General features: G+C 36.1%; 2 protein-coding genes across 3 annotated transcripts; one reads left to right on the forward strand and one right to left on the reverse strand.

The window, feature by feature from the left end:
- Nucleotides 1–2,320: 2,320 nt before the first annotated feature.
- Nucleotides 2,321–6,515, forward strand: tbx16 (T-box transcription factor 16). The gene is made up of 9 exons (XM_065247843.1): nt 2,321–2,446; nt 2,796–3,001; nt 3,087–3,189; nt 3,620–3,782; nt 3,862–4,019; nt 4,220–4,290; nt 4,519–4,604; nt 5,368–5,596; nt 5,686–6,515. The coding sequence occupies exons 1-9, from the start codon at nt 2,321–2,323 to the stop codon at nt 6,140–6,142; spliced, it is 1,599 nt and encodes a 532-aa protein (XP_065103915.1). The 3' UTR covers nt 6,143–6,515.
- Nucleotides 6,516–9,386: 2,871 nt separating this feature from the next.
- Nucleotides 9,387–20,678, reverse strand: klhl22 (kelch-like family member 22). Of its 2 annotated transcripts, XM_065247649.2 has the most exons (8): nt 20,461–20,678; nt 19,573–19,881; nt 17,312–17,477; nt 16,770–17,081; nt 15,377–15,786; nt 14,323–14,515; nt 12,741–12,974; nt 9,390–12,525 (listed from the first exon to the last, which is right to left on the reverse strand). In XM_065247649.2, exons 2-8 carry the CDS (start codon nt 19,797–19,799, stop codon nt 12,193–12,195), a joined length of 1,875 nt encoding a protein of 624 aa, XP_065103721.1. In that variant the 5' UTR covers nt 19,800–19,881; nt 20,461–20,678; the 3' UTR covers nt 9,390–12,192. The 2 variants fall into 2 exon arrangements, with proteins under 2 accessions (XP_065103722.1, XP_065103721.1); XM_065247650.2 differs by lacking the exon at nt 20,461–20,678 and having other exon boundaries at nt 9,387–12,525; nt 17,312–17,528; nt 19,573–19,712.
- Nucleotides 20,679–27,136: the final 6,458 nt, after the last annotated feature.

Here is a 27,136-nt window from a genome sequence, read left to right on the forward strand (position 1 = left end):
CTCCCTTCACACACACACACAAGCAGGTAAACCTCACCTGTAGATTTCCCCCAGGCTTTACTTTCTACAGTAACTCTATAATGAGTTTATGTGCTCCTGTTTTCTATCTTTTCTGATAATCAATGGGGTTATTCAGCCAAAATCATTCCTCTAATGTTCCCTAATTCACATTTTATCCTTACGATTGCAGATCAAGCGTTGTTTTGTTGTATGATAAGGATACTCTGGGGGTTTTATTCATGTGTGGGTAAAAGATGGACAAAAACCCAACGGTTGGGTTTTTAACCGTTCAAACTCAATATTGGGTCAAACATAGACATTTTCTGCAGGGTTAATTCAGTTTGTCCATATTTTACCCAACCAAAGCAAACTTTATAGGAAGATTGCGGATCAGAACTAAAAGGGTGTTATAGTATGATGGCATTAAAGGTTTTTACTTCTTTAGACAAAATCTCTGTAGTGGTGCTTCAAAGAAACAAAGAGGGCTTAAGTTTCCATGTTAACAGATACAAAAAACCATAATGTAGCATTTTTAATCTCTAAACTCAAGAAACATATAGAAAACATACACATGCATACCAAAAACATTCAAAGTGTTTATGGAAGAAGATAAAGGATAGTAAAATATTTAGAAATATGATATGAACACCCAGCTGATTGGGTCATCATTTAAAACACTTTTGAAAGAAAACTATTATGTTTCACAATAAAATAAATTATAAACAATATAGATTAAAATCTTGGAAAATGGTACTTGACAAGGAAATATTTAATAAAGCCTTTAACCACACTTTCAGGAAAAAATAGTCAAAAAACCATTTGAAAAGTACAGCTTTTTTCCTAAAGAGTTCATATTAGTACCTCAGAGGTACATGTTTGCACCAAATGTATACATATCTCTACCTAATAATACTAGTAATAGCAATAAAGGCAAAAAAAATTATTAATTTATTTGTGTCTATGGCACGAAATGTATCTTTTTTTATGCCTTGAGCATGAATCTCTTGTCGCTCGGCATGAATTTCTATAAATGGATTTTCATGTCCATGGCACTAATTTCTTTTTCGTGTCATTTTATGTATTGGTCTCGCATTTTTATTTTTAAATCATTGTCACTTGGGGTTTGGGCTTAGATTTGGATGTACTTTTATGTATTGGTGTCTACATTTTTTTCTTCAGCTTTTAAAACTATTCTCACCTGAAGTTGGGGTTTGGGTTAGGATGTCTAAAAATGTAACAGAAAGTGATTCTTACCACAAGTGACAATGGTAAGAAAATAGGAAAAAAACAATAAGAAAATACATAAAAAAAACCTATTTATAGAAATTTGTGTGAGTGCCATGAAAAAGAAAAAAAGCTGAATTTTGTGCCATGGACATGAATAAATAAATCAAATTTTTTGTGACTATAACACGACTTTCCGTGAGATCAGTCTGTATATTGGACATAAAAATATTTTATTTCTAACAGTGTTTATCTTGTGTTCATCAATAGCAATATTGAACTTAAAGCATTTCAACTCAATTAATTTCTATAGCACTTTCACAATTTTGCATTGTTGAAAGCAGCCTTGAAATAAAATGCAGAATAAAGAGTAGAGACTGATACAATTATTAAATATTTGAAATACATGCACTGTAAAAAAAAAAAAATCAACATATATTTTTATGCTACTTTAACTTAACAAAATTCATTTAACTTCAACCCATGCACGGGTCAAAACATAAAATAGTAGGTTGTGTGACTTTTCCAAAGTTGTTTTAAGTTCATGCAGTGTGGTGTAAGTAATGATAAACTCTACCATAAAGCTTTAACAAACCACAGAAGTAATATTGATTTTGTGTGACCTTTATTATTTCTACAAGGATTTCAATCAATGATTTCTACATTCAAAACACCAAATACTTGTAATACAGCGTGTAAATGAATTTGTTTTACAATGATGTTCAGAAGAACCTTTACACTTAATTGCTTTTTAAATGATTTAGCATCATGGTCTGACATGGTCGTAAAAGCCGAGGTCTGATGTCTGTAGCGCGAGTGAGAATGAGTGCATATGTCCGTGTGAATGATCAAACACGTGTCCATCTACGTTTGTGTGAATGTCCGTTAGAAAGCCCCGTCTTTGCTCTTCGTCACATTAGATGCATTAATGAAGGGAATTTCGGGGTTCATTTGCTGTTCTGTATACTTTAGGCCTGTGCGTATTTGTTTAGAGTCACTACATAAGGACATGTTTCCTCTGTTTATCCCCTTCCTGTTGAGACTCTATCAAGGCTCTGCTAACTCTCTTTGATTCTGTCGATCAACCAATAGGATCATGACATTGACTCATCACCGTGTCACTTCAAAGGCTGAGAATGGGGGTCCAAGCCCCGCCCACACCCAGGATCCCACTTATAAGTGTGGGACACCCCCTTTGCATCCACAGCAGAAGGAACCGACAGTGAACGCACACCTTTATCCTTGGACTTTACTGTTCTGCACTTGTGTGTCACCTGGATTTATCTAGACCTTTTTGAGGTCACATGGACAACTTGTTTTAGGGAAAAGATCACGATTTTGCTTTACTTTTGACATATCTGTGGTTTTTCCTGGAGGATTTCTTTCGAGAAGCCTAAAATCATGCAGGCTATCAGAGGTGAATGCTTGTCTGAACCCTTTACTATACAGTAGATACTCTGTAAAACTCCATTTGAGGAAACCAATTGCCAATATTCACAGTACTTTATATGTATGTGTTTTAAGACTTAAATGGTTTGAGTTAAATTATCAGGTTTACCAGCCTACAATAGATTTTTGTTGCATGCAAACATCTCAAATTTTGTCTCTTATTTTCCCCAGACATCAAGCATAATTTCAGCCTTCCTCCTCCACCTTCAATGGCTGGATCTGGTGATTCCTATCATCAAGGCAACATCCGAATGACTCTGGAGGATCCGGATCTTTGGAGATCCTTCCATGAGATCGGCACAGAGATGATCATCACTAAACCGGGCAGGTAAGTCACCATTTCTGTTACGACCAACTAAACTGTGAGGAGCTTTTAATAAACAAGTCTGACTTAACCTTGACTTCTGTTGCAGGAGAATGTTTCCACACTGCAAGATCAGCTTATCTGGATTGGTGCCGTATGCAAAGTACATCTTGCTGGTGGATATGGTTCCAGAGGACGGTCTCAGATATAAGGTTTGAACCTGCTATAAACTTCATCTAACAACAAAAGCAATGCATAATCCAGCCAATATTTTTTTTTACTGTAGTTTAAACTTCACTAGTATGGGTGCCGGTATAGTCTAGACTACTCTGCTTGTGTGCTATTGAAATGGGAATCGGTGATCAGTCGTGAATGGCCGAGACGTTGAGGGACGTTGCCGCGTGTCACCCTGAAACGTTCTCACTGCAGATTGCGCTCTTCAACTTCAAAGAGCCCCAACTCTTCCTGTTTTTACAGAGCCCAATGGGGGGTTCGTCCCAACACACACTCTCGTTCACACATAGTCTCACACCCCAAAACACCCCCCCCCCCCACTGTTACCACCACCTTATGTCAGGAGCAAAGTCAATGTAGTGATGCTTTGAAACTTACAGCCACTATATAATTCAATTTTTTTTGCAGTGGAACAAGGACAAATGGGAGGTCGCTGGCAAAGCCGAGCCCCAGCCGCCCTACAGGACGTACCTGCACCCCGATTCACCCGCACCCGGGAGTCACTGGATGAAACAGTCCGTATCTTTTCTCAAACTCAAACTGACCAACAATGCTCTTGACCAGCATGGACATGTAAGTGCCACACTCCAATAACTGTTTAGTACAGATGTGATTATTTTTTTTTTTGATTGGTTTTAACTTTGATTCACTTTTGATTCAGATCATCCTTCACTCCATGCACCGCTATCACCCGCGTTTTCACATCGTCCAGGCCGACGATCTGTACAGCGTGAGGTGGAGCGTCTTCCAAACTTTTACTTTCCCCGAGACCTCATTCACCGCAGTCACTGCTTACCAGAACACAAAGGTAAAACTATTTTACATTCATAGTAATAAATCAATATTGTATAAATAAATATAAAAAAAGTTTATACGGAGCATGATATATATGAAGCTTATGCCCAGACTAAGCTCATATATTTTAATTATAACACGGTAGTTAAAATGTTAATTTGTAAATAGATTCAACTAGAACTGCAACTGATGTTCACTTCATTTTTCTCACAGATTACAAAGTTGAAAATTGACCACAACCCCTTCGCCAAAGGTTTCAGAGATGAGGGTACAAACTCTAAAAGGTAAGAATTTGCATTAAAAAAAACATTTATTCAGCTTTATAAGAGAAATAAAGGAAAACAAAGAAAACATAAAAATTATTAAATATAGAAATAAAAGGTTATTGCAAATGTTATAGTCTACATGAAATTATTTACAAACTAAATTTTTTTTTCACTTTTAATTACTGAATTTTAAAAAGTGTAATAATTTTTACTTTATAAATTTAACTCTGAATTTGTCTTTTCTAGACGAGCAAACAGAAGTCTGGCTGATCCTGAGAGGGTTGTGAAGAAGATGAACATCTCAAAAGACTCTGAGCATGGAAGTCCACGAGGTAACAAATTGTCCAAATTAATTGTAAATAATAATGCAAAATTTTCAATGTTAAAAATATAAAAATGTAGCCTTTATTTTTAAGTTTAATAAAATCGAATCAAGTCATTTTAACTTATCGTTTTAAATTTTGATTTGTTTTTATGATTTTTTATAACTTTTAAGAACAAGTTAAAATTGTTTAACTGAATTTATATAAAAAAAGATGATCATTATTATTATTTTTTATTTGAGACGCCCAAAATGTTTGTAGTTGTAGTTTATACTGAACTACACTATATATCTATGAAGTTTTTTGCACTGTAAAAATTGAAAGCTGGATCTACTTAAATTTTTTATTTTTATTTTAACTGGTTAAACTTTAACAATAAGCTTTTTCAACCTAAATTTTTCACTTAAAGAAATTAAATTTTTGTTTTACCAATTGAAGTAATTTAATTTAAGTTAATCCAACTTTCACCTTTTACGGTGTGGATTCTTTTTTGATTTTTTAATTTATTAAAAGTTTAAATAGACCTTCTGTGTTAAAAAACAGCTATAAAAGCTGTCACTGGGACAGTACCCTTTAAAAAGGTCACAATATGTACCATTTTAGGTACGAATATGTATTTTTTAACTACCAATATCTACATTTCAAGTACTAGAATGCACTCTTTGGGTACAAAGGGGTACCTTTTTGAAAGGGTGCTGTCCCAATGACAACTTTCGTACCTTTATTTCTAAGAACATATTCACTAGATGCAGACTATAACATTATCTTTCTCAATCCGATGTGAATTTGCTAAAAATCTTTTCTTCCATTGCAGATCTTGATGATGAACAAATGGGTCGTAAGGACTTGGAGATAAAAGCCGAGCGGTATTCCCCGTGGAGTGCAGCGTGTGACCGGGACAGTCAAGTACTCCGTGCGGATTCTCCTTTGGGCTCGGACCCGCGAGACATGTACAGTTCAGAACAGCTCGTACCCGGACAAAACACATATCAACCTAACAGGTACTGACCTCAAACAAGACTTCAACCTGCAAATAATCATTTTAAAATGTTTCTCATCTGATGCTAATTTTTCATCTCAAAATTCCCAGGTTTCAGGAATATGGCAAGTCCCCTTCACCTTCATCCAGCGTGGGCAGCGGAAGCGGCTGTGGAAGTCGCTCCAGTTTTGAGTCTCGGGTACCCGATGTCGCCACTGTGCCCGATCACGATGCTTCCACCAAGCCATCTGCCCCAGAGTTTGGCGGACTGCCACCCTGCCCGCCCCATCCCTCCGCTGGGCACCAGGAGTACACGGGAGTGCTGAACATGGCCATAGCTCAGGCCAAACCAGGTATGCTGGGTCACCATCCTCTCTACACCCCCTACAGTACCGAACAATCTCTTGGACAGTGGAGCGGAGCGCCGTCCACCCAGTATCCCCCTCCACCACCTCCACACCATCATCTATCCACAGAATACAGCGGCCAGGCTGTCCATCACAGCTATCACCATGGCAACGTGGGAGACTGGAGCCAATACCCACTCTTCTCATACTCATGCTGGTGAGCGGATGAGAAACTAAACTGCAGAATGAGAAACCGAGGAACTTGTTACGGTCAGATCTTGTTCTTCACGCCGTGATCTGGAGGATGGCGGACATCGGTACCTACGAGTGCCGGATAAACAGTGACTGAATGTGATCAGAAGGTGGCACTAACAAGAATGTTGTCAACTAAATAGATTTTAATACTAAATGCAAATGAAAAATATGACAAACTTATGCTTTAGTTTAACCGAGGACTTTCGTTCTTTCGACTTTGTGAAAAGACAATATGTTGTGCTGTATAATGTACTTTGAATGAATATGGAAGATACAATTTGACCTAAAATGGCTGCTTATTGGAGAACCAGAATGGACTGTTTTTCCTTGCTCTGTTGTTAAAATGTCTATTTATTTTGTGTTTGGCTTTGCTGCTACTTAATATTATTTTTGTTAAAAAGAGAAATGTGTAGTGTAAAAAAAAGCTGTTTGGAAATCACAATGTATGTCTGAAATTCAGAAGTGTCAGTAAATATCTTCAAAAAGTCAAAACAATGTCAAATTTTTTTTTTTTAAGAAATGTGCAGCACTGCATGAAGTAAAGGTTGGATTAACTTAAAAAAAAATTTAAAGTGAAAAATTTAAGTGAAAAAAAACTTACAAAAAATGACTTTAGTTGGTAAAACACCTAAATATTTACACATTTTCAACTTAAAATTTTTACTTAACCTCCTAAGACCCGAGCTCAGTTTCTTTCAGATTTCTTCAAGCTATTTTGGGGTTAGGAAGAACCAGTAAATATAAAAACCAAATATTTTTCTTTAAACATGAAGAAGTGTAATTGGCCACAATTGTGTACAAATGGTTTCCAGTTACACAGAATTAAGTATTATGGTGCAAAAAAAAGGAAGGTTAAAAGAGTGAAAATATAAGTAGACATAAATTCCAACTGAGGTTTTTTTTTATTAATTCAACTTTCACTTTTTTACAGTGTAATAGAACCGTTGGTGTTCCTTTAGCTCAATTGGTACAACAAAAGCTTTTGGATTTGATCACCATCCAATAATATTACTAAAAAATCAATAACTTCAATGCACTATGAAATGCATTTAGTTTTATTTTCAACCACGTGTTGGCTCAAAAAGGGACAAACCAAGCCGTTGGGTTAAATGAACCCCCCAAAAATGTATATTTGACCAACAATGGGTTAAAACAACCCAGCATAGTTCAATTACAATCCAACAGGTTTGGTTTATCTCCTTTTGGCCCAATGCTGGGGTGAAAATATCCCAGCATTTTTTAAAGTGTAAAAATATTCATCAGGTCGTAAAGAAATTCAGTTTGAGGAAGTGAAGCAGACTGAAGATCTACTATAAGAGCTAAAGAGCACTTTGAAGGTCTGTGTTACATCTGAACCTGTGCCATTTGGTCTGATGTCATTTGGCCATTATTGGGGAAGTGCAGAAATGGGCATTTGTGTAGGACTTAAGTTTAGTCACCAAGCCAAAAATCTTTGTAGTATCACTATCATATTAAATGCCCATTCAATCTTTATATTTCAGGTATGCATATTTTTTCTCAAATCAACATATATTTTTATGTTACTTTAACTTAAAAAATGACGTAAAACAATTTCAACTTTTTATATATATATTTTAAGTTATGTCAACTTATTGTAGGTCAAACCTTAAAATAGTAGGTTGAATTGACTTGCAAAACCAAATTGTTTTATACACTGTGATAAAAATACCTTGTTGCATTTAAACATTTACGTAACTTGAAATAAAATTCATTTAAACTATTTTGACTTCATAAAGCTGTAATAACGTAAGCCCATTCAACTTTATTTTTTTTTATTTATACCACTTTTTATGTCAATTTACCTCACTAGTCAAGAAAGTTTAAATGACCTATTTTATTCAAGTTGTTTAAACTTAAATATTTAAGTGGAACAAGGATTTACAGTGAGTTGCACGGTATTGTCAAAGCATGAATTGTAACAAGAAATATCCAGCATCTATTTTATGTCTATTTACTGTCATATACTATATTATAACAGTTTGAGTTCATCAATATCAGATCAGTTTTTTATGCAAATGGGAGATGCTTACACCTGGGGTCATCCAGGAGGTTCTAAGGGGGTCCCCAGAAAAAAGACAAAAATACTGTAGAATTTATTTCGATTTATTTATCTTACATTTCTTGCTACATAAATTCTAGAAATTATACTTGCTTTGTATCTTTATTTTGTGTTTACCTTATTAAAGTCCCCTTTATCTCACTCACAGGGGTTTGTAGTATTCATGTAACACTGCTGTGAAACAAGATTTGTTGTTTAAGTTCATGCAGTACAAAAAATGCTTTTCTTTATACAGTCAGCATTACTCTAAGGTGTAAAGTGTACCTAAAAATGTATAAATTAGGTAGGGGGTCCTATACAAAAGGTTCATCTTATTTGGGGGTCCTTGGCATAATGAAGTTTGATAACCTTTGTTCCCCGGGTTCGTACCCATAACCATGCTGCTTTTCCAATGCCCCACCACTGAGCTATACATGAGCACATTTAGACTTTTGACTTAATTTCTGTAAATTGATTTAGGATTTTATTCAATATTTGATCTATCCTTATAGCTTTGCTTGTTTTTGTTTGTCTTTCACTTTTTCCTCTTTTGTTGACTCTAATTGGAGTTCCACCCATCTCTGTCTGTATACATACACACTATTTGATGTCGCAACCTTCGGACACTTAAGGTAATACCTTACATAACAAAGCATGTCATGGCCCACTCTGTGCTCATGAAAGAGTCTTAAGAGGCGTGAAAATGGGGGGACGACGGGCTCTTTTCAGCACTCCAAAATGCAGACGGACGCTGATTGCAGCCCCTTCACGGATGTCAGGCGCTAATGACTGCCGTAAAGGGGGGAGGTCGGTGAATTTGAGTGTGCGTTTGTATGTCCTGACTGGGAGAATTAGCCAAACTCTATTGATTATACAGCTCTTTAGTGACTTATAGACAAGTTTAGCAGCTATTTGGTACTCACATATACTACACATCAGCCCAATGTTATATTGGAATTTCATAGACTTGTAAAAGAAAGCCATGACATGAATCATTCTCTATCTAACATTATAAGAAGATGAATGCAAAGATAATCAATGCTTTGTACGAAATGACTTTCCTCTGAAGCACACAAACACTTATTCTCAGATCATATTGTAAAAACATGAGTTAGGTTCTTACAATAGAAACTAAGGACATGCCAGGTAATCATTAAATACTAGAAAATTAAAAAAAACCTATCCTGATAAACCAATCATTGTTAATAATATGATAAAACGAGAAAAATCACAAAAAAATAAGTCTGTTCTCCTCAGACATCGTTCACAATTATTTGCCTGATGTTTGTATAAACTTCCCTGTTATGGGCAAAAAATCCCAGTGTATTCCCAATTAGATTGTTGTGAATGTAAGGAAAATCAATTGAGCAGATGCTGAAAGGCTTTTTATGTCTGTAAATGAAGTGCTCGAGAGAAAGAAAATACAAATGTTTATGGTGTAAAAACCCTCAAGACCAATATTGAACTGAAGAGCTAAAAACACCTTTGGGTAACATAAAAAAACCCTCGGTTAACAGAGGCTGTTAAAACAACTGAACATTGAACACTATAATGACAACCATATGCATCACTATAGTATAATTCAACAATCCTTACATTAAGAGAAAAGTGGTTTGTGTCTTTTATTTGCCTCTAAGTTGTTACTGGGACGATACGTTTTAAAAAGGTCCTAATATGAACCAATTTGTTACAGATATGTACTTTTGAGGTACCAGTATGCACCTTGTACTTTTTGAGAAGGTCCAGTGACAACTTTTGTACCTTCTTGTACCTTAATTCTGAGTGTGTATTGATCTCAGTTTATTTAAACATGACAACGCTTTGATGTGTAATGTTTATAATGTAATCCATACAGCTGCAATACAGTAGATTTGTCTTTATTGTTAATATGATCATTAATGTTTTACATTGCAAACAGGTAAGAAAGCAGTTAAAACAAATGTTTTCAATGTTATGAAACACAATTAATTTTAGGAATAATGATTTGATAATCCCAACACTCTAAAAAATGTTGAAAACCCAGAAACTCAACATTTTTAAGAGTGCATTTATAGTTATCTTCAAAATAAGTTGTGTATTAAAGCGCAGCCAATGGCTATTAATTATGTTAGATATATCAGAGATTGTATAAGCATTTTTTTTTTGTAAATTGTTCGATAAATATATTTGCAGATTTGCATAATCTCCATTATGACAGTCAGAGTCAAATAAATCTGATTCAAGATTGAAAATTAAAAAGAAGTGTTTTAAAGCCACAATATGTAAGATTCTTGTAATAAAATATCCAAAAACCACTTGCACATTGTGATATATTTAATACAGCTTTCCCAAAACTTCCCAAGGATTTGTAAATCCCAATTCCTGTTTCAAATAATGGCTTGTCTCCCTTGTAATTATCGCCCTTTTAGTGATTTAAAGGTTTTTTGAAAATATGCTCATTTTCCAGAGTTAAATATTTGATTTTTACAGTTTTGGAATCCATTCAGCTGATCTCTGGGTCTGGTGGTACCACTTTTAGCATAGCTTAGCACAATCCATTGAATCTGATTAGACCATTAGCATCGTGCTCAAAAATTACCAACGAGTTAAAATATTTTTCCTCTTTAAAACTTGACTCTTCTGTAGTTACATCGTGTACTAAGACCGACAGAAAATTAAAAGTTGTGATTTTCTAGGCAGATATGGATAGGAACTATACTCTCATTCTGGCGTAATAATCAATGACTTTGCTGCCGTAACATGGCTGCAGCAGGCGTAGTGATATTACGTACTGCCCGAAAATAGTCCCCTGCCATTGAAAGATACTAAGTGGACTATTTTTGGCTGCTCCGTAACATCATTGCGCCTCCTGCGGTCATAGCAGCAAAGTCCTTGATTATTATGATTGATTATTATTATTATATGCTAATGGTCTAATCAGATTCAATGAATCATGCTAAGCTATGCTAAAAGTGCTACCGCCAGACCCAGAGATCAGCTGAATGAATTCCAAAACAGTAAAAATCAAATGTTTAACTCTATGGGAGCTGGAAAATTAGCATATTTTCAAAAAAAAGTGGAGTGTCCCTTTAATATCCGCACTATCCTCGGTTTCCGGTTGTAGAAGCAATGGCAACACAAGTGGACCAATGCGGAACTGGCCGTTATAGAGCAGCTTACACGCAGGTGTTGTGCCTTGCAGCTAATTCATTACGACGGCATAAAATAATATGATCAAACGTACAGTTAATAAAACATTAATTCATTAACATGAATAGCGAATTTCATACATTTCTGGATGGTGAAAATAACATCTCTTATCGTTTCACTCTCCTTAATAACGTCAGTAAGCTTCACCTTTGTTATTGTGTTACTGTGAATAGGGATCTCTAGTGGGGAAAATCCTACATATTGTGGCTTTAATCCCACTTCAGTGCATAATAATTTACAGGAATTTAAAAATCATAAAAAATGCCAATGTCAGAGGGGCTGTACATAACTTTTTACCTCTCTTTGGAGAAACTCAAGAGTCATTCAATGACCAATACTCATTCCTTTAAAATCATGTTATTGCACATCCTTAAAATGTATTCATAAAAGGCAAGTAAAAGAAAGGCACAGTCATTACAAGCAAAATCAAATGATCTCCTTTTTTTAAAGTGCATATACAGTGTAACCCATCACTGTCCCATAGTAGCACAGATTTTATTATCAGTGTAGTTCAGAAACAAATCAACATTTTGAGTAAGTTGGCACAAATCTGATTAAAACCTCTCAAATATTAGCAATTATATTTTGCATAAAGGAAACAGCACCTATCATAGAAAAGAATAAGTACAATTATGCAAAACAAATTTGCTGTTGTTTCTTTTGATGTTACTGGACTTTTTTTGCGAGATTCACCAGAATAAATCAGACATCTCAAACCTATAGCCAAGCCAAACAAAAGACATCCCTATAACGTTGCACACTTACGTTTTAATCTTCGCTGGAGTTGTCAGAGTCTATCTCCTCCCATGATGCCTTGGTTCTTTGCTCCCAGCTCCGTGCCTGAGCCACGGCTGCCCGTGGCAAGAGTACGACACATGCTGAAAGTCCAGAGACGCGATCCTCAAGGCCCGTTCCGGTCTCCCATTGGTCTTCCTCTGCCTTATAAATGTGAACGTACTTCATACGACTGCCCTTATCGTGCGACCTTCCACCCAGGACGTAGATGCATCCATTAAGAACAGCCATGCCAGGCTCTCCATGTCCAGCGGGCAGCGGGCTCACCACTGACCAGACATCTGCTATTGGGTTATAACATGCCACCTGAACAGCAAGACAACATTTTAGCTCTGCATTTTGCTGTCTGCGGTCAACAATGATTTTGTTAATCGGAGCTTGATGCAGTGAATTCTGGGACTATCTTCAACTGTTATTCATCCTACACAAATTGGTATTAAAATAAGGAGTCTTCCTTTTCATTATTTATAAATGTAAATATCTTGAAACAATAGTATAGCTGATGGCTAACCAAGCAGTACCTTGAGGACGTCTCTTCGGTAACCACAACCATCGTTGCTTCCTCCGATGACATAAGCCCGGCCGTTCAGTGCCGCCATCCCGTGCCAGGCTCGCTCCACTGGGCCTTCAGCACACACGCTCCAGTGATTTCCACAGGGATCATAACAGTAAGTCTCCTTCAGATAAGCCATTCCTCGCCGACCACATGCGATGTAGATCTTCCCATCGATCACAGCTCCCGCATGGGCATATACCTGCAAATGTTGGAGAATAATCATACACCCGTCGCAATGCGGCACAAAGTGTGACGCAAGTGTTTTTTGCTAGTTTCAGCCCGACGCACTTATCATTTTCAAGTGCAGCTTCACGTTGTTTAAATAGAAAATGGGTGAGTCTCACAAAATAAAGATTTAGAAGGTGTCGAGCATCAGGATTTGTAAAAAGCCCTTGAAGCCAATTTTTTTGCACTTATAAAATTAAAGTCTGAACTTACTATAAACATTATTTTTAGAGTATTTAAAAAATATTTCCTATAGAATTATTTATTTTTTAGATTATCATTATCAAAAATCATCATTACCGCAACATGACATTACATTAAATATATGCATTTACAAACTTATGTTTCGGTAATGAGAATTAAAAAGTTGTCTAGGTCCTATGACAAACAAAATTTCTACTTCTATCTGGAGAGAAAAAATAAGAACTGCTTACCTGGTAGCCATCTTGAGTGTCACAGTCAATTATGTCCCTTCCAACAATTTTAAAAAAAAATGTTAGTTCCTTAAGGGCTTAAACAATGATTGAAAACTGTTGCGGAGGATGAGAAAATTGTTCTTGGACACATTTATATTCCTTATTATTGTCTCTACATTTACCAATGATCACCAAATACCACATGTTTCTTTACTGTAAATGTTTATAGTATAACATACACTGAAGCTTTTTTTTCATTTTTTAATTCTAAATATTTCCATGTCAAAGAACCCAAATCCAGTCATGGACACGTTGCGGTAATGACAAATGTGGAAAAAAACAACAAAATTGGTTTGTATGATGTCATTTAAAAAATCATGTGCAAAATAGTACATGAAGAGATGTTTCTAACTGTATGCTTTTTATTTTGATACTCTTACTTTGCATTTACTTTTTAAATCAAAATGTTTCATGACACCTCATAAGTCTAATTTCGCGAGAATCAAGAAGTGACTTCTTTTTCGAGAGCGCAAGATGCGAAGCTTGTCACATCATGTATTTAGCCCTTTAGCATGTGTGTGGCTCGTCATGTCAAAATATGTGTTCAGCACGTTATGTAAACTTATGTGCATCAGGCGTATCAAAATACGTGCCTGCTGCAGACGCTTAAAAGGGGTTTATGATAAAAGGCCACCAAGTCACGTTTGCCAGACACTCGCTTAATCTCATGTGTAATCCGAGTTTAATGTTTAGTGAGTGACTTACGAGTATTTTGTGATTGTGACCATCTCTTTTATCATAAACCCTTTCGTCGCGTGTGCACCAGGCACATATTTTGAGGCATGATGCACATAAATACACATGACGCACCGAACACATATTTTGAATTCATCTGAAATTGGTCACCTCTCGTTTCAGTGGTGCAACATATTCCCAGGTGTTGGTCTGAGGGTTGTAGCGCTCCACACACTCCAATTCATTTTTGTAGTCACGTCCTCCTATGGCATAGATATATTCACCAACCACACAGACGCAATGATCTGCATGCTGCTGCTGTAAAGATTCAATAGTGCACCAGCTGTTGTGTCGAGGGTCGTACCTGGGACAGAAAACAGCACAGCACACTTAAATTTAAAACATTGACATTTTGGATTTTTCGTATAGCAATTTAATGAATTTAAATGGTTTACAAAAATCTTACTTTTGCTATTCTGTCCTCCAAAGGCTAAATGCAGTAACTACGCATGCAAAAACTGAAACTGAGAAAAATGCCCTTAAAAGTTTTTTACACCAACCAGTCAAACATGTAACTGCAATTTTGACACACACAAATGGGACAAAATTGAACCAGGAGATTTTGTCACAAGACACAACAGATCTCACAAAGCCCATTTTAACCCTTAACTCAATTTTGAACAAATGCATAGTTACTGCGCTTTGGCTTTGAAGGGCAGTATTCTTATTTTATTTTCAGTTTGGATTATTTTTCTATACATTGTGTATACTACTATTGAAAAGACCTTCTCAAGGTTAATATTTTCCACATCATTTTCCAGTACGTTTTTTGCATAGCTGCGATAAATTTTGTTGTCTTGTTCCAGCAAGCTTTGTTGGATGTTTGATGGCTCACTTAAAGTCTTTTTAAATCATTCAGACCCTTAAATGTGTTTACCACCTTACTTAATTACAAAACTTATAATAACACTTAAAAAACAACAAATTTATTTTTTATATATTGCACAAGCATTCAGTTCTTGTGTTAATGGTTTATAAATTAAAAAAAGATTGTCCTAAACAGAGCTTCTACATATAAATAATGATTAATAATAACTACATCATCTTTCTGATGGAAACACAGAGTTATATTCTTATTAATAAGCATTGTTGGTACAGAGGTCTAAATGAGGTCTAAATGCAGAGGTCACCAATTACTAAACATAATGCAGTTTGACAATCTTACCGCCAACATCGAGCCTCAGCACGGAAGCCACTGCTGTTCTTGTCTCCCCCGACCAAGTAGACGAAGTTATTTAGTACAGCGATGCCCATGTTGGACATGCGAGGAGCTCGGTCTGCAGGCAGACTACGCCACTCACACCAGGAGGGGTGAAACACCTGGAACCGTTCTTCATTGTCTACAAGTGCATGTGATGAATACATGCCACCAAATCCCACAATGCACTGGGTGATGCAGCGCGGCTGAGTTAGTGGGGTTTGCATTACCGGTTGCAATAGCTCCTGGCTGTGGTAACGCAGAGCGGCGACAACAGAGTCCCGCAGCGGGCACTGTTTTAACCGACTGTGCAGACGCAGAAGTACGTTCTTCTCCATCAGACAGAAACGCACTGCTTCCAACATTTGCAATCGATCCTGCAGGAAAAAATGAGTTTTACTTACTGCTTAAGCTTAGATGTATACATATTTTTTTCTTTTACGTATAACACACGCTGTTTCTGCTTATCTCATGTTAATCTTGAGTACCTAAAGAGTAGTATTAAATCCTTCATATATCCAAAGAGTCTTTAGTTTTATCAGATGTATAAAAGACAGATCAGCTCTACTGATAGTTTACGGAAAAACGTGAGATCCTGGAGGCATGCCGTGGGAGGAGCAAGTCATGAGCAAGCAACACAAACAAAACATTATCCCACTATCTCCGCATAACTTACGATTCATGTTCATGTTGTTTACATTATATTTACTTATGCACCCGATTGCCAACAAAACAAACATTTGATGCAGTTTTACTTACTGCCTGCGACTCGTGACCCGGTTGGGACCGCCCCATTTAAAAAAAATCCACCGTTAAACAAACACACACGCAAAACTCCGCTGCTACCCCGGATAAACAAACTATATCCACTGATTCCAAGTTAAAATTGGCCCCACAAACAACAACAAACTTCTTTACTGACGTTGATTTCGTGTCTGCTCTTGGTTGATGTGTTCGTGCCCTATTCCGGATGAAGTGCCCATATAAGGACTTCCACTGTACTTCCTGCACTGACATTGCCCATAAAATAAATAATGCAAGATTGTAACGCATGAATCTTTTATGTTCGAAAAAAACAACAACTTTCAGAAACTTTTACGAACCCTGTACCTTCAGCACAGAAATATTCAACTGCTTTTTCGACACTTTGGCTATGTTTAGCATGAGGAATCCAACTCTTAAACAATGTTAATAAGTTGGAATGAATAAAATAGCTCTAGGCCCCCACTTTAAGGCATTGTCGATTAAGTTCAGCACAATTTTATATCAAGTGCAAAGATTTTATTCATACTGTATGACATAAAAAAACGATTTGCCGATAATTGGTCTGTATCTGCAAAAATCAGTCTCTGTCTCTCACCTGCAGGAACACCTGATCCTTCTCCACCTCTTCAGGGGTGTAATGGTAATGCAGGGCGGCCTCAAACACTTCATTCTCTGAGTTCACCTCCAGTTCATTGCTGGACAGAACGCTCAACACTTTATCTGCAGGAAGCTTCCGATACACAGGAGTGCGCGAGAAGGCCTGGATGTTCTTGAGCAGATACGAGCGAATTTTCTCCCCGAGCTGATTCAGTCCGTAGATGTCCGCTAGTTTTTCCACCTCCAGGATGTTGTCATCATCCAGCCAGGAGAACAGGAAGTCACAGCAGAAGCCAATCACATCTTGGACCTGGTTATTATTTTGAGGGACAAAAGGACTACTGCTATTTCTATATAAACTATATAAATGACTTTATTTGAAATCAATATATCAATATGAAGTTTGTTATTATATTGCTCATTACAAAATCACAGGAGTATCTCTTTTCTTTACAACATAAGTTCATGAGTGATGGAAAAACTATAGTTTTCAACTTCAATATGTTGTTAGGCACTCGAAACAGATCCTCTCAGACCAACCTGAAGTAAAGTGGCTGCACACAGCACCTCTTGCACCGTATCCAGATCCAGTTCCAGCTCAGATGTGTAAATAAAGTCCAGCAGTTTAGTCATTGCTGTGTAAGTGACTCCATGAACAGGGATTTCGGTTTCCTGCATCTCCCGCAGACCTCCAGCAAACATACCCCTAAACATGAAAACCAAAACTTAGGAAAAAATAACCATGCGGCTGAATCTTCTGAAAGACAATAAATAAATCACCACAAACATTAATACAGAAATTTGAGATCAGAAGTTGTGAGATACACAATTAAAGGCTGAATTTAACAGTAAAACTTTCAATTATTAATATGCAATATTATGATAGTAGATATTAAAGTTGGCATGAAATAAATTTTTTATTTTTATAATAATCTAATATTTTGGTATACATTTTTTTTTTGTAAAAATCAAAGAGCACCCATCCTACGATTCATGATTTTATACTTCCTTTGGTGTGTAAGTGTGTATTATTACATGTTAACAATGATATGCAAAAGGTGCAAACCCCAAAGTAAACAATGACACGAGATAATGTCTCCAACGTAAATCTCTTTTCTTGGACTACAACAAACACACGGATTGTAGGCAACAGTTTACTTCCTGGGATTGGTGATGTAGACAAGACCGACATTATCATTATTCCTCCCGCTTCGAACTCACAGTCTGTAAGTTAACTCCTGTTAGCATTGCATTGTGACTGAATGCAAATACACTAAATAACATTGTTTTTTAGCAATAAAATAGGTGCCGTTTAATGTGTCCTCATAATGTTTAATCAAAAATGCTAATCTTCTCGAAACGATTTCTCTTTACTTTCGGTCACAAGGAATGGCCTTGGAAGGGTGGGCTTGAAAGTTAGCAGCGAGTAGCAACATGACCCAACTTCCAATGATCCAATAAATTCTCAATAGACAAATTCAAGTCCCGCCCTACCTAAAGCCATTTCACCCGGATGTATGTCACGATGGGGAAAATAAGACAATCGCTACTTCTGTTTCATGGCGACTTTAAGAATCAATATGAGAGTATTACGCACCACAATTTATAAAAATTATACATACAAAGTTTGTTACATAAACTGGTAATCTGACTTGCTGATTTATACCAAAGTACCTCAAATATTAGTACCTCAAATGTACATATTGGTACCAAATATATATGGGTCAATGACAAAACAAGCTCCTAAAATGTTTTCTTTTTTTAAGAATCTTTAAAAATGGATGTAGGGCATATTTTTGAGAAAGGAACAATTTGTTTAAAAAAAGTTTTGTTTATTGAACAACATTTTAGTACATTTTAATTATATTTTTCCCACAATATTTTTGATATGCTATATGTCAGCTAAGTTTTTAATGCATTCCCTGTGTCGTGCTGATTGTTTGTTTATTTGGTATTTAAAATTATAATCCTGAAACTTACTTTGAAAGTGTAAATAAACTTTACCATAAAACCAACATGTGAAAACTATACATTTAGAAACAATAATTTAAAATAAAGGTATAAAACAACTATCGACAACCTCAGTTTGTATTTATTAAAAAGCTTAATTATTAATGATTTAGCCTAATGCTTTTTTGTTTATTTCTTAGGGGCATTTGTTGCACTTTCACCCTTTGACATTCTAGTGTAAGCTTTTGCCTGTTATAAAATATACTTTTTAAATGCAATTAAAAAAGGGTTTGATAAAACAGCATTATTTCTAGTTGCACCACCTGACAAAGAAAGAGTACCAGCCTGCCCATTACATCAAAATGGCTATTTTTCCAGATTTTGAGAGAAATATACAAATCTTTCATTCAGCCAAAATGTCACGTTTATACTTATTCACTTATTAAGAAAAAGCCCATAATTGATTATTGCCAGATTATTGTATTTTTAACAATTTAAACACAATTTTAATGAATTCAAACTAAACAGGTTTTAAAGAATAAAGTGACTCAAATTATAATAAAATATAAAACATATTATAAAATTTTATAAAAGTTTTTTTTATAGTACATAATTATGCTCCCAAATACAAACATATGCAGTTCATGTTACTGACCCATACATATCTGTGCCTAAATGGTACATATTGGGACCTTTTAAAGGGTACTGCCCCAGAGGGACCATTATTTTGAGCATTTTATTAGCCTGGATTTCAGACAGGGTCACATATTCCTTTATGAGTTTTCCCTACAGTATTCCTTGTTGAAATCTTCACTTATGGATATAGGGAATTAAATAAACCTAATGGTCACCTGAAATAATCACATGAGGCTGCCAGGAGGATACGGTGAGCTTGGATGGGTTTTTCTTCTACTATGAGCACCACATCAAACAAAATTCTGTCTTGTCGCAGCATCAGGAGCCCCTCCAGAAGTCCCTGTGAATGGGCATTACTGCGGTATTTCTGCTTGGCGCAGGCCTGAGAGGACCAACCGGCTCCCCGTGCCCCGGCTGTGCTAGAGACCAAATCATCTGCCATCTTGACATGAAACGAAAACACAAAGTGGATCTGCTCACATTGTTGTGTGCAACTCCACACTGCTAGTAATGCGACTCTGAAACTGAAAGAAGAGAAAATGGTAAACATAAAAAATCCTGCCTGACTGCTTTGCTCATGCTGTGCATATTTTTAATAGATATTGATCACCATAGAAAGTCAACATATTTTACAACATCAGTGCACAATGAAAGTCCCAACAGGAAAAACAGAAACATTGTAACCACACACAAACATGACCAAAGTTAAATTGATTTCAATCTTTGACATGATCTTACCCAGTTAATATTAAAAACATCAGCTTATATTTTCACAGAATGATCTTTAGGTGGGTTTTACAGGCAGGGTCATATATATTAGCACATGCTATTATAATATAAATTGCATAATTATTAACTTTGTTAAACTATAAGCACACCATATTTTCTGTTTGTGGTAAAATGATGAATAAAAAAGCGTTTGTACAATGTGGCCTGTGTTTATTTATCTAAAATCTACAGAAACTCAGGAAAGATTTTAAAAAGCATAAGTTTGTGTTTTTGTATATTGCAGCAGTGTGTATTTTTGTGCAGTCTGTGAGGTAAACAGTTTCATTTTTGCTGTCGTTTTATCACACCGTAAAACTTAATGACGAGAGTCTTACCGGAAATGTTGTGAAGTAGTCTGTGGCTGCAGATGACAGCTGTCACTCGCCTAATGATAATGAGGATGACAATGATGAAGAAGACAGTTAAGTGTGTTTACATCTGATGGTCCAGCTGATGTGCCCAGTGACGCCACTGCAGCCGCAAGAACGCGCTTCCGGTACAGATCGTAAACAAATGACGTCAGCAGCCCGTTTCAAATGAAAAGTTAATTAATGACAATATTCAGGAAGATATATTAATTACTTTTAAAGGCATAGTTATGGCCTGGGATATAAAATCATCAGCTGGTCAAAACATTAGAAAATCCAATTGAAAGAAAGCAGAACAAGATTTTAGTGGATAACTTCTGCTTCTCCTTTTTCAATTTGCAGCTGTACAAAAGTTGGCATTTTATAACATTTAGAATAGCTGGGGGGGGGGGGTAACATGGATTAAGTTGTAATGTATATTACAATATATAAAAAATACGTATGTCTACAAGATTGATCTCTTCTTTTCCCCGAGCGCACACTACACCAAAATAAAAGTCATTCACAAAACACAAAATAAATAGGTACATGCACCATAAATTAAAATACTCAAGAACAATATACAATCTTATAACAAACTTTGTCTCACGATAACTATAATAAACTATTAGTGCTTCACTTCAAAGGAAATTGTAAAGAATTGTTAATTTGAGATTTAATAAAGCATTATTCAAATAATATAAATAATTATTTTTCACTGGTGAAAACACAAATATGATGGTGATAGCGCATGATTGTTAAATAAAATATTTTTAAAAAAATTCTCCTCTAATTTTAAGATGAATAGCCACATGACACTTTAAAATAAAAATATAATTTTAAATACAAAAGCTGATAAACATTTAACACGGTGCACACAATTCAAAACAACACATAGCACATAATATACAGGCTTTATACAAATTTTGTACATTTCGTGTACAGTACACGTGCTTTAGAGTAAATGCTAAGCAGGATAAAGTTCTATTTTTCTAGTGACCCGCGTAATATGATGATAACGGTAATAAAACGGTAATAAATCAACTCAAGAGTAATTCAAGTTAATTATTTAAATATTTTGAGACGAGGCACTCTAGTTGTCCTAAAAGTGATTTTCTCTCTTTTAACCAGCAGAGGGCGCAAATTCTCTTTTTTCAGAGCGTCCCACGCTGTTGACTATGGTGTGCTGTTTACTGTAGATGTCATTATGAAAAAAATACACTGACACAAAATATACAATAAAGATAAATCTTGTAGACATACGTATTTTTTATATATCGTAATATACATTACAACTTAATCCATGCCCCCCCCCCCAGCTATATGTTATAAAATACCAACCTTTGTCCAGCTGCATATTGAAAAAGGAGAAGCAGAAGTTATCCAGTAAAATCTTGTTCTGCTTTCTTTCAATTGGATTTTCTAATGTTAATGTTTTGACCAGCTGATGATTTTCAGTCTCATAACTAATGGACCATGTCGCTCAAATCACCCGAACCAGTGGCCCAAATCATTTGTAAACCATGACATCTGTCCAATTCTAATGATAAGTCTGAAATCAATACACAAATCAAACACAGCAAAGTCAGCATGAGCGACTATAATGAAATTTTGAATCACACCATGTCACGCCTACGCAGCACACAGACAACAGCTCAAATTTATGTCATCCCACATAATAAATACTTTAGGAAAGTATGCTATAGTATATTTCATGTAGGACATTGTATTTCTTGTGCATGTTTGCAGTCTCAAGGGATCTCTGTGCTAGATTGAAACACATCAACACACTCTGTTCCACATCTAAATAAGTGTTAAGATGAATAAACATCTTCCTCTGTTTCAGTTTTAAAGACACTCTGTTCAAATTCATGCACCGGTGCCAAACACAAAGCATTAGTGTTGAATGTCCTATATATACACAAAGCCCGATTCTCTTAAAATGTCCCCAAATTCAGAAAAAGCTTAATCCTGCTCCAGTATCACTGCGGTGTAAGGCATAAAGCATTTACAGAGACACAGATAGTAACTCAAGCATGCAACTCTTATTTTCATTACGAATGACAGCACATAATTGCAAGCCACCTGCAACCTGCGACTATCTCATACATCTCTACCTGTCATACTGCCCTTTTGTAAATGAAAGTGATGTCAGTGTTTTGCACAAAGACAGTGGTGCATTCAGTAATGAGTTTTTACAAAGATAAGCATATTCGGTTCTCTGTTAATGACCCGGCGCTTAGTTGAATTAGCTTTGTCCATGGAGACAGGACAACATGGTTCATAGAAACAGATGATGATAGATCTTCTGGCTTCGCTGGTATCATGAGACTCTGGCACGTAGTGCACGTTGCATCGGTTTAATATGCCAAAGAGTTTTCAGATGGTAATTATTCGTAGCTAATCGTGGCAGTGAATGATTTAAATATGTAAAACTTGTTTTGTTGTCGCTCCTGGCCCTCACAGCTCATCTAAAAATCAAAACTCATCAACTCGGTTAATATGCGTACAGCTGCTTTACAATTGCGTTTATCACAAATTAACCTTTTGGGTGCTTTTTGACTTAGAATAAAAACGAGGTGTTAGACAGAGTTTACCCAGAGGACAGTTGCTCAGATGTTATTGTTTTTAATAGCTCAGGTGAGTTAATGGACCATCTGAGGTGTTTAACACTTCTGCAGAGGTGTAAAGTACTCGAGTAAATGTACTTCGTTACTGTACTTAAGTATTTTTTGGGCTACTTTGTACTTGTACTGAGTATCAAAAATATAGGCAACTTTTACTCTCTACTCAATTACATTTTTGATTGGGTATTTGTACTCTTTACTCCACTACATTTGAAATGACACTTAACGTTAGTCGCTACATTGTTTATTCGTCAAATAAAAACGAGACGAAAGTGTCAGAGAGTGATGATGGATAGAATCTGTGGTCGCGAGGTTACACGCACACACACAACTGAGGGACTTCATTTGGCTCTGCGCAGAGCAATCGTATGAAATCAAAGTACTGCGAGAGCGAATCAAATGCACATGGAGAAGTCTGGTCTCGCGGTACTTTGATGTCAAACGCTGAATGGCTTGCGTTGAGCCACCGTAGCGGGACATTTGCGTACTGCGTATGTCCTAAACTGTAGAGAAAAGTTTGCGTCTGGTCTGAGAGAAGAGATAAAGAGCAAACATATGGATGCATATCACATTTGCTTCAGTCAAGGGACCCTTTTTTAAACATGTGATGCTACAATCAAAACAAAAGTGATGCGCGATTGCAGGAGGGTCATCCCGCAACTAAGGCAAGCACAAATGTTTATATACTCTGATGCTACCTTATCAGCTAACCTGAGCTGGTACATAACTTGATATAACTTACTATATAAGCCAAAATAAACCAGCGAGGTCCTGTACTGATTGCCCGAGTAACTTAAGTACATTATAAGATTGATAATAAGTGTACACAATTTCACTGTCCTCACATTTAATCAAGTATGCTGTAATGTATTTACTGTAAGAGGGATGCATGACGGAAGAAATGTAGTGCACTTGATGTGAGATAGTGATGTTACGTACTACATGTGTTTACAATTAATCTTTCAAATGAACAACTTCAAGTTTTTAATATGCATTATCATATTTCTGTTAGTGTAATTTTAGTTTACTGGAATTTTCTAAATATAAAAATTATATCTTTTTTAGGATAGGCCTATATAAGAATATTTGGTAACACTTTAAAACAAGGTTCATTAGTTAACAGTAGCTAATGTATTAACCAACTTGAACAAACCATGAGCAATACATTTGTTACATCATTTATTCATCTTTGTTAATGTTAGTTAATAAAAAATTAAGCTTTAATTGTTTGTTCATGTTAGTTCAGAGTGCATTAACTAAAGTTAACAAGATTTTAATAAAGTATTAGTAATTGTTGAAATTAATATTAACAAAGATGAATAAATGTTGTATAAGTGCAGCTCATTATCAGTTCATGTTAACCAATGTACCCAACCAATATTAACCAATGAACCCCACTGTAAATTGTTACCATATATTTATATCACAAAGTTAGGCTATATATTTTTCAGCATGGCACATTCAAGTACACAATGACACTAGACTAAAATTAAATGGGTTTAAATTAAATTTAATGTAGATTTCTAGACTAAAATCTCATGGCATTTAGTTGAATAAAATTAGACTAAAACTAAATCAATTCAGATGACAAAAATATGACTAAAACTAAATTAAATTTTTGTCAAAAGAAGACTATGACTATGTTTAATCTGTGTTTGTTCTGCCAGGTCAAAATTTTGAGGTGTTTGATTTCTTTTCTATATTAGGAAATAAAACCTCATAAATAAACGTTCTTAGTTTTCACTGCCCAGACCTACAATGTCTCTTTGTGTTGAGGACTAGTGCATCTTTGAGCCAACATTCAGTATGAGTAAAAATACTTGAGTACTTTAAAATTGGGTTACTTTAATACTTTTACTCAAGTCGTATTTAAATTGGTGACTTGTAACTTGTAGTGGAGTAATTTTTACAGTAAGGAATTTGTACTTTTACTCAAGTATGGCTTTCAGCTACTCTTTACACGTAGAGTTGGATCATACTGGAAAAATCTGATTAAACTTTTTGTGATTGTATCAAAATCTCGGACTTTTCGTATTAGACTTTAGTGTCTTGGCAATCTGATCCTGGTTTGATCTTGTTCAGGCTTCTGTGACTCTACAGGGAACAGATGTCATATACAACAATAACAAAAACTCTTATTAAAGATGAGTCTTTTATAGGCCAGGCTGTAGAAAAGACTAGGTTTGAGTATACATGTTTGTGCTGATCTAGGCTGGTTTCTGTGGCTGGTTATAGGAGCTTTATTCAGCTTTATCTAGTTAGTCTGAAGTTAATCCATGAAGTAAATAGACCTATTTTGTGTTTGTTAACAGCAATGACATGATTTTGTAGGCGGAGCCGAACTAGGGCGGAAAGTATCAAGTGTCAGCACTAAAATCAGATTGACGTCATAGTGTAAGGTCCCTATGTCAGGTCCGCCCTCAGGTCCAATGACGGTTGCCAACGGCGCGGCAGAATGATACTTGCGCATTACGGCGCATTCACACGGGGCGTAAGCGTTGACGCTTCCCATTCACTTTTAATGGGTGACGTCAAGCGTTGGCGAACTGAATTGTGGATCTGTCGGCGCCGCGTCACTGCCGTTGCTCACGGCAGAAGTTGAACATTTCTCAACTTTTCAAGCGGCAACGCAAGCGTCGGCCAATCAGATTGCCTTAAGCAAATAACCTAGGCAGAGCCAGCCAATTACGTTTATGGAAGACCGGAGCATGTGCTGCAGCCCCTGTGATTGGCTGTTGGCCACGCTTCAGACAAGCCTTCCGTTAAGCGTTAACGCTTACGCCCTGTGTGAATGTACCGTTAGGCTTGTTCGACTTCATGCTGCGCCGCAAGAACCGACAGCCGGTTAATGTCAAACCGCAAGAATGATTCAAGAAATCATATTTCGTCTTGCTCTTGCGATACTTCGGATGAAGTTGAGCAAGCCTATTGTCTTTCCTTTACACAACATAACAGAATTAGTTTAAAGACATTTGTTTATATAAATGAATATACATTGTTGCTGGTTTAGCTGGTGGTCACCCGCATACAAGCACCAAAACACAACATAAGCTGGTCTTGCTGGTATGTTGTTTTTTCAGCAGGGCAATCATACAAAAACCTTAATGGTACGAAATGAGAGGGTTTGAAAATATTACCTGGAGATGAAACTACACACTGCGATCATGCGGGAGATCTGTTTACAGATTCCCAGAACCCTCTGCACCTTTCCTTAAATACCCAGTCTTATCAAATGTTTTTTGTTTGTTTATTGTTGTCTTTTGGTTTCCCTCTCTGTAATTTGTAAGTACAGTAGTGTTTGATATTAGTTATCATATATGTACACTATAAATACCTGTCATTTACCCTAACTTGTCTGTAAATACTAAATACTACTATTCTACATTTATTTGTAAGTACAGTAATGTTCCCGTTAGTTACAGAATACCTACACTATAAGTATGTATCTGTTATTACCCAGTACTTACCTAGAGTTACATAATAACTACCAAGTATGTACCACTGGTAAGTACAGTAATGATATCAATTAATAACCATGTAGATACCTAAAAGTAAGTACCACACATTTGTCGGTAAGTACAACTTATTTACCATATATGTACAAGGTAAGTACACGTACTGTAAATAAAGTGCTACCCACATTTCTGGGTTAAAGTGACCCAAATAATGGGTTGTTTTTTAACCCAACTGCTGGTTTATTGTTAATCAACCATGTTGAACCAACCCAGCAGTTGGGTTAAAACAACCCATTATTTGGGTCACTTTAACCCAGAAATGTGTTCTGTCCTATAGTTACCCAGCCCAGGGTTAAAAACAACCCAATATTTTTTAGAGTGCAATGGTTGCCACACCCTAAATAAAATCTAGCTTACAGATGGTCTATTAAAATGTATATCTTTTTGTTTGTTTTTAAACTGCGTGGTGCAAGAAGAGCAAAGTGATTTTAAAAACCAGACCAATCTAAGCAAACATTTCAGCCCATTGCTTTCTTTAGTGCTCACGTTAAAACAACCATTCAAAAGTTTTTCTGTTAGAGA

The sequence above is a fragment of the Paramisgurnus dabryanus genome, chromosome 11, assembly GCF_030506205.2.
Source record: "Paramisgurnus dabryanus chromosome 11, PD_genome_1.1, whole genome shotgun sequence".
NCBI lineage: Eukaryota > Metazoa > Chordata > Actinopteri > Cypriniformes > Cobitidae > Paramisgurnus > Paramisgurnus dabryanus.

Bases quoted from the DNA above. Each gene is read 5' to 3' on its own strand.
- tbx16 (XM_065247843.1), top strand. From the start codon at position 2,321: ATGACATTGACTCATCACCGTGTCACTTCAAAGGCTGAGAATGGGGGT. The intron at 3,002-3,086 runs GTAAGTCACCAT...CTTCTGTTGCAG, and splicing joins ATCATCACTAAACCGGGCAG to GAGAATGTTTCCACACTGCA. The intron at 5,597-5,685 runs GTACTGACCTCA...CAAAATTCCCAG, and splicing joins AACACATATCAACCTAACAG to GTTTCAGGAATATGGCAAGT.
- klhl22 (XM_065247649.2), bottom strand. From the start codon at position 19,799: ATGGCAGATGATTTGGTCTCTAGCACAGCCGGGGCACGGGGAGCCGGT. The intron at 15,787-16,769 runs GTGAGAGACAGA...TTTTTCCTGCAG, and splicing joins AGGATCAGGTGTTCCTGCAG to GATCGATTGCAAATGTTGGA. The intron at 12,526-12,740 runs GTACTGCTTGGT...CTTGCTGTTCAG, and splicing joins ACCGAAGAGACGTCCTCAAG to GTGGCATGTTATAACCCAAT.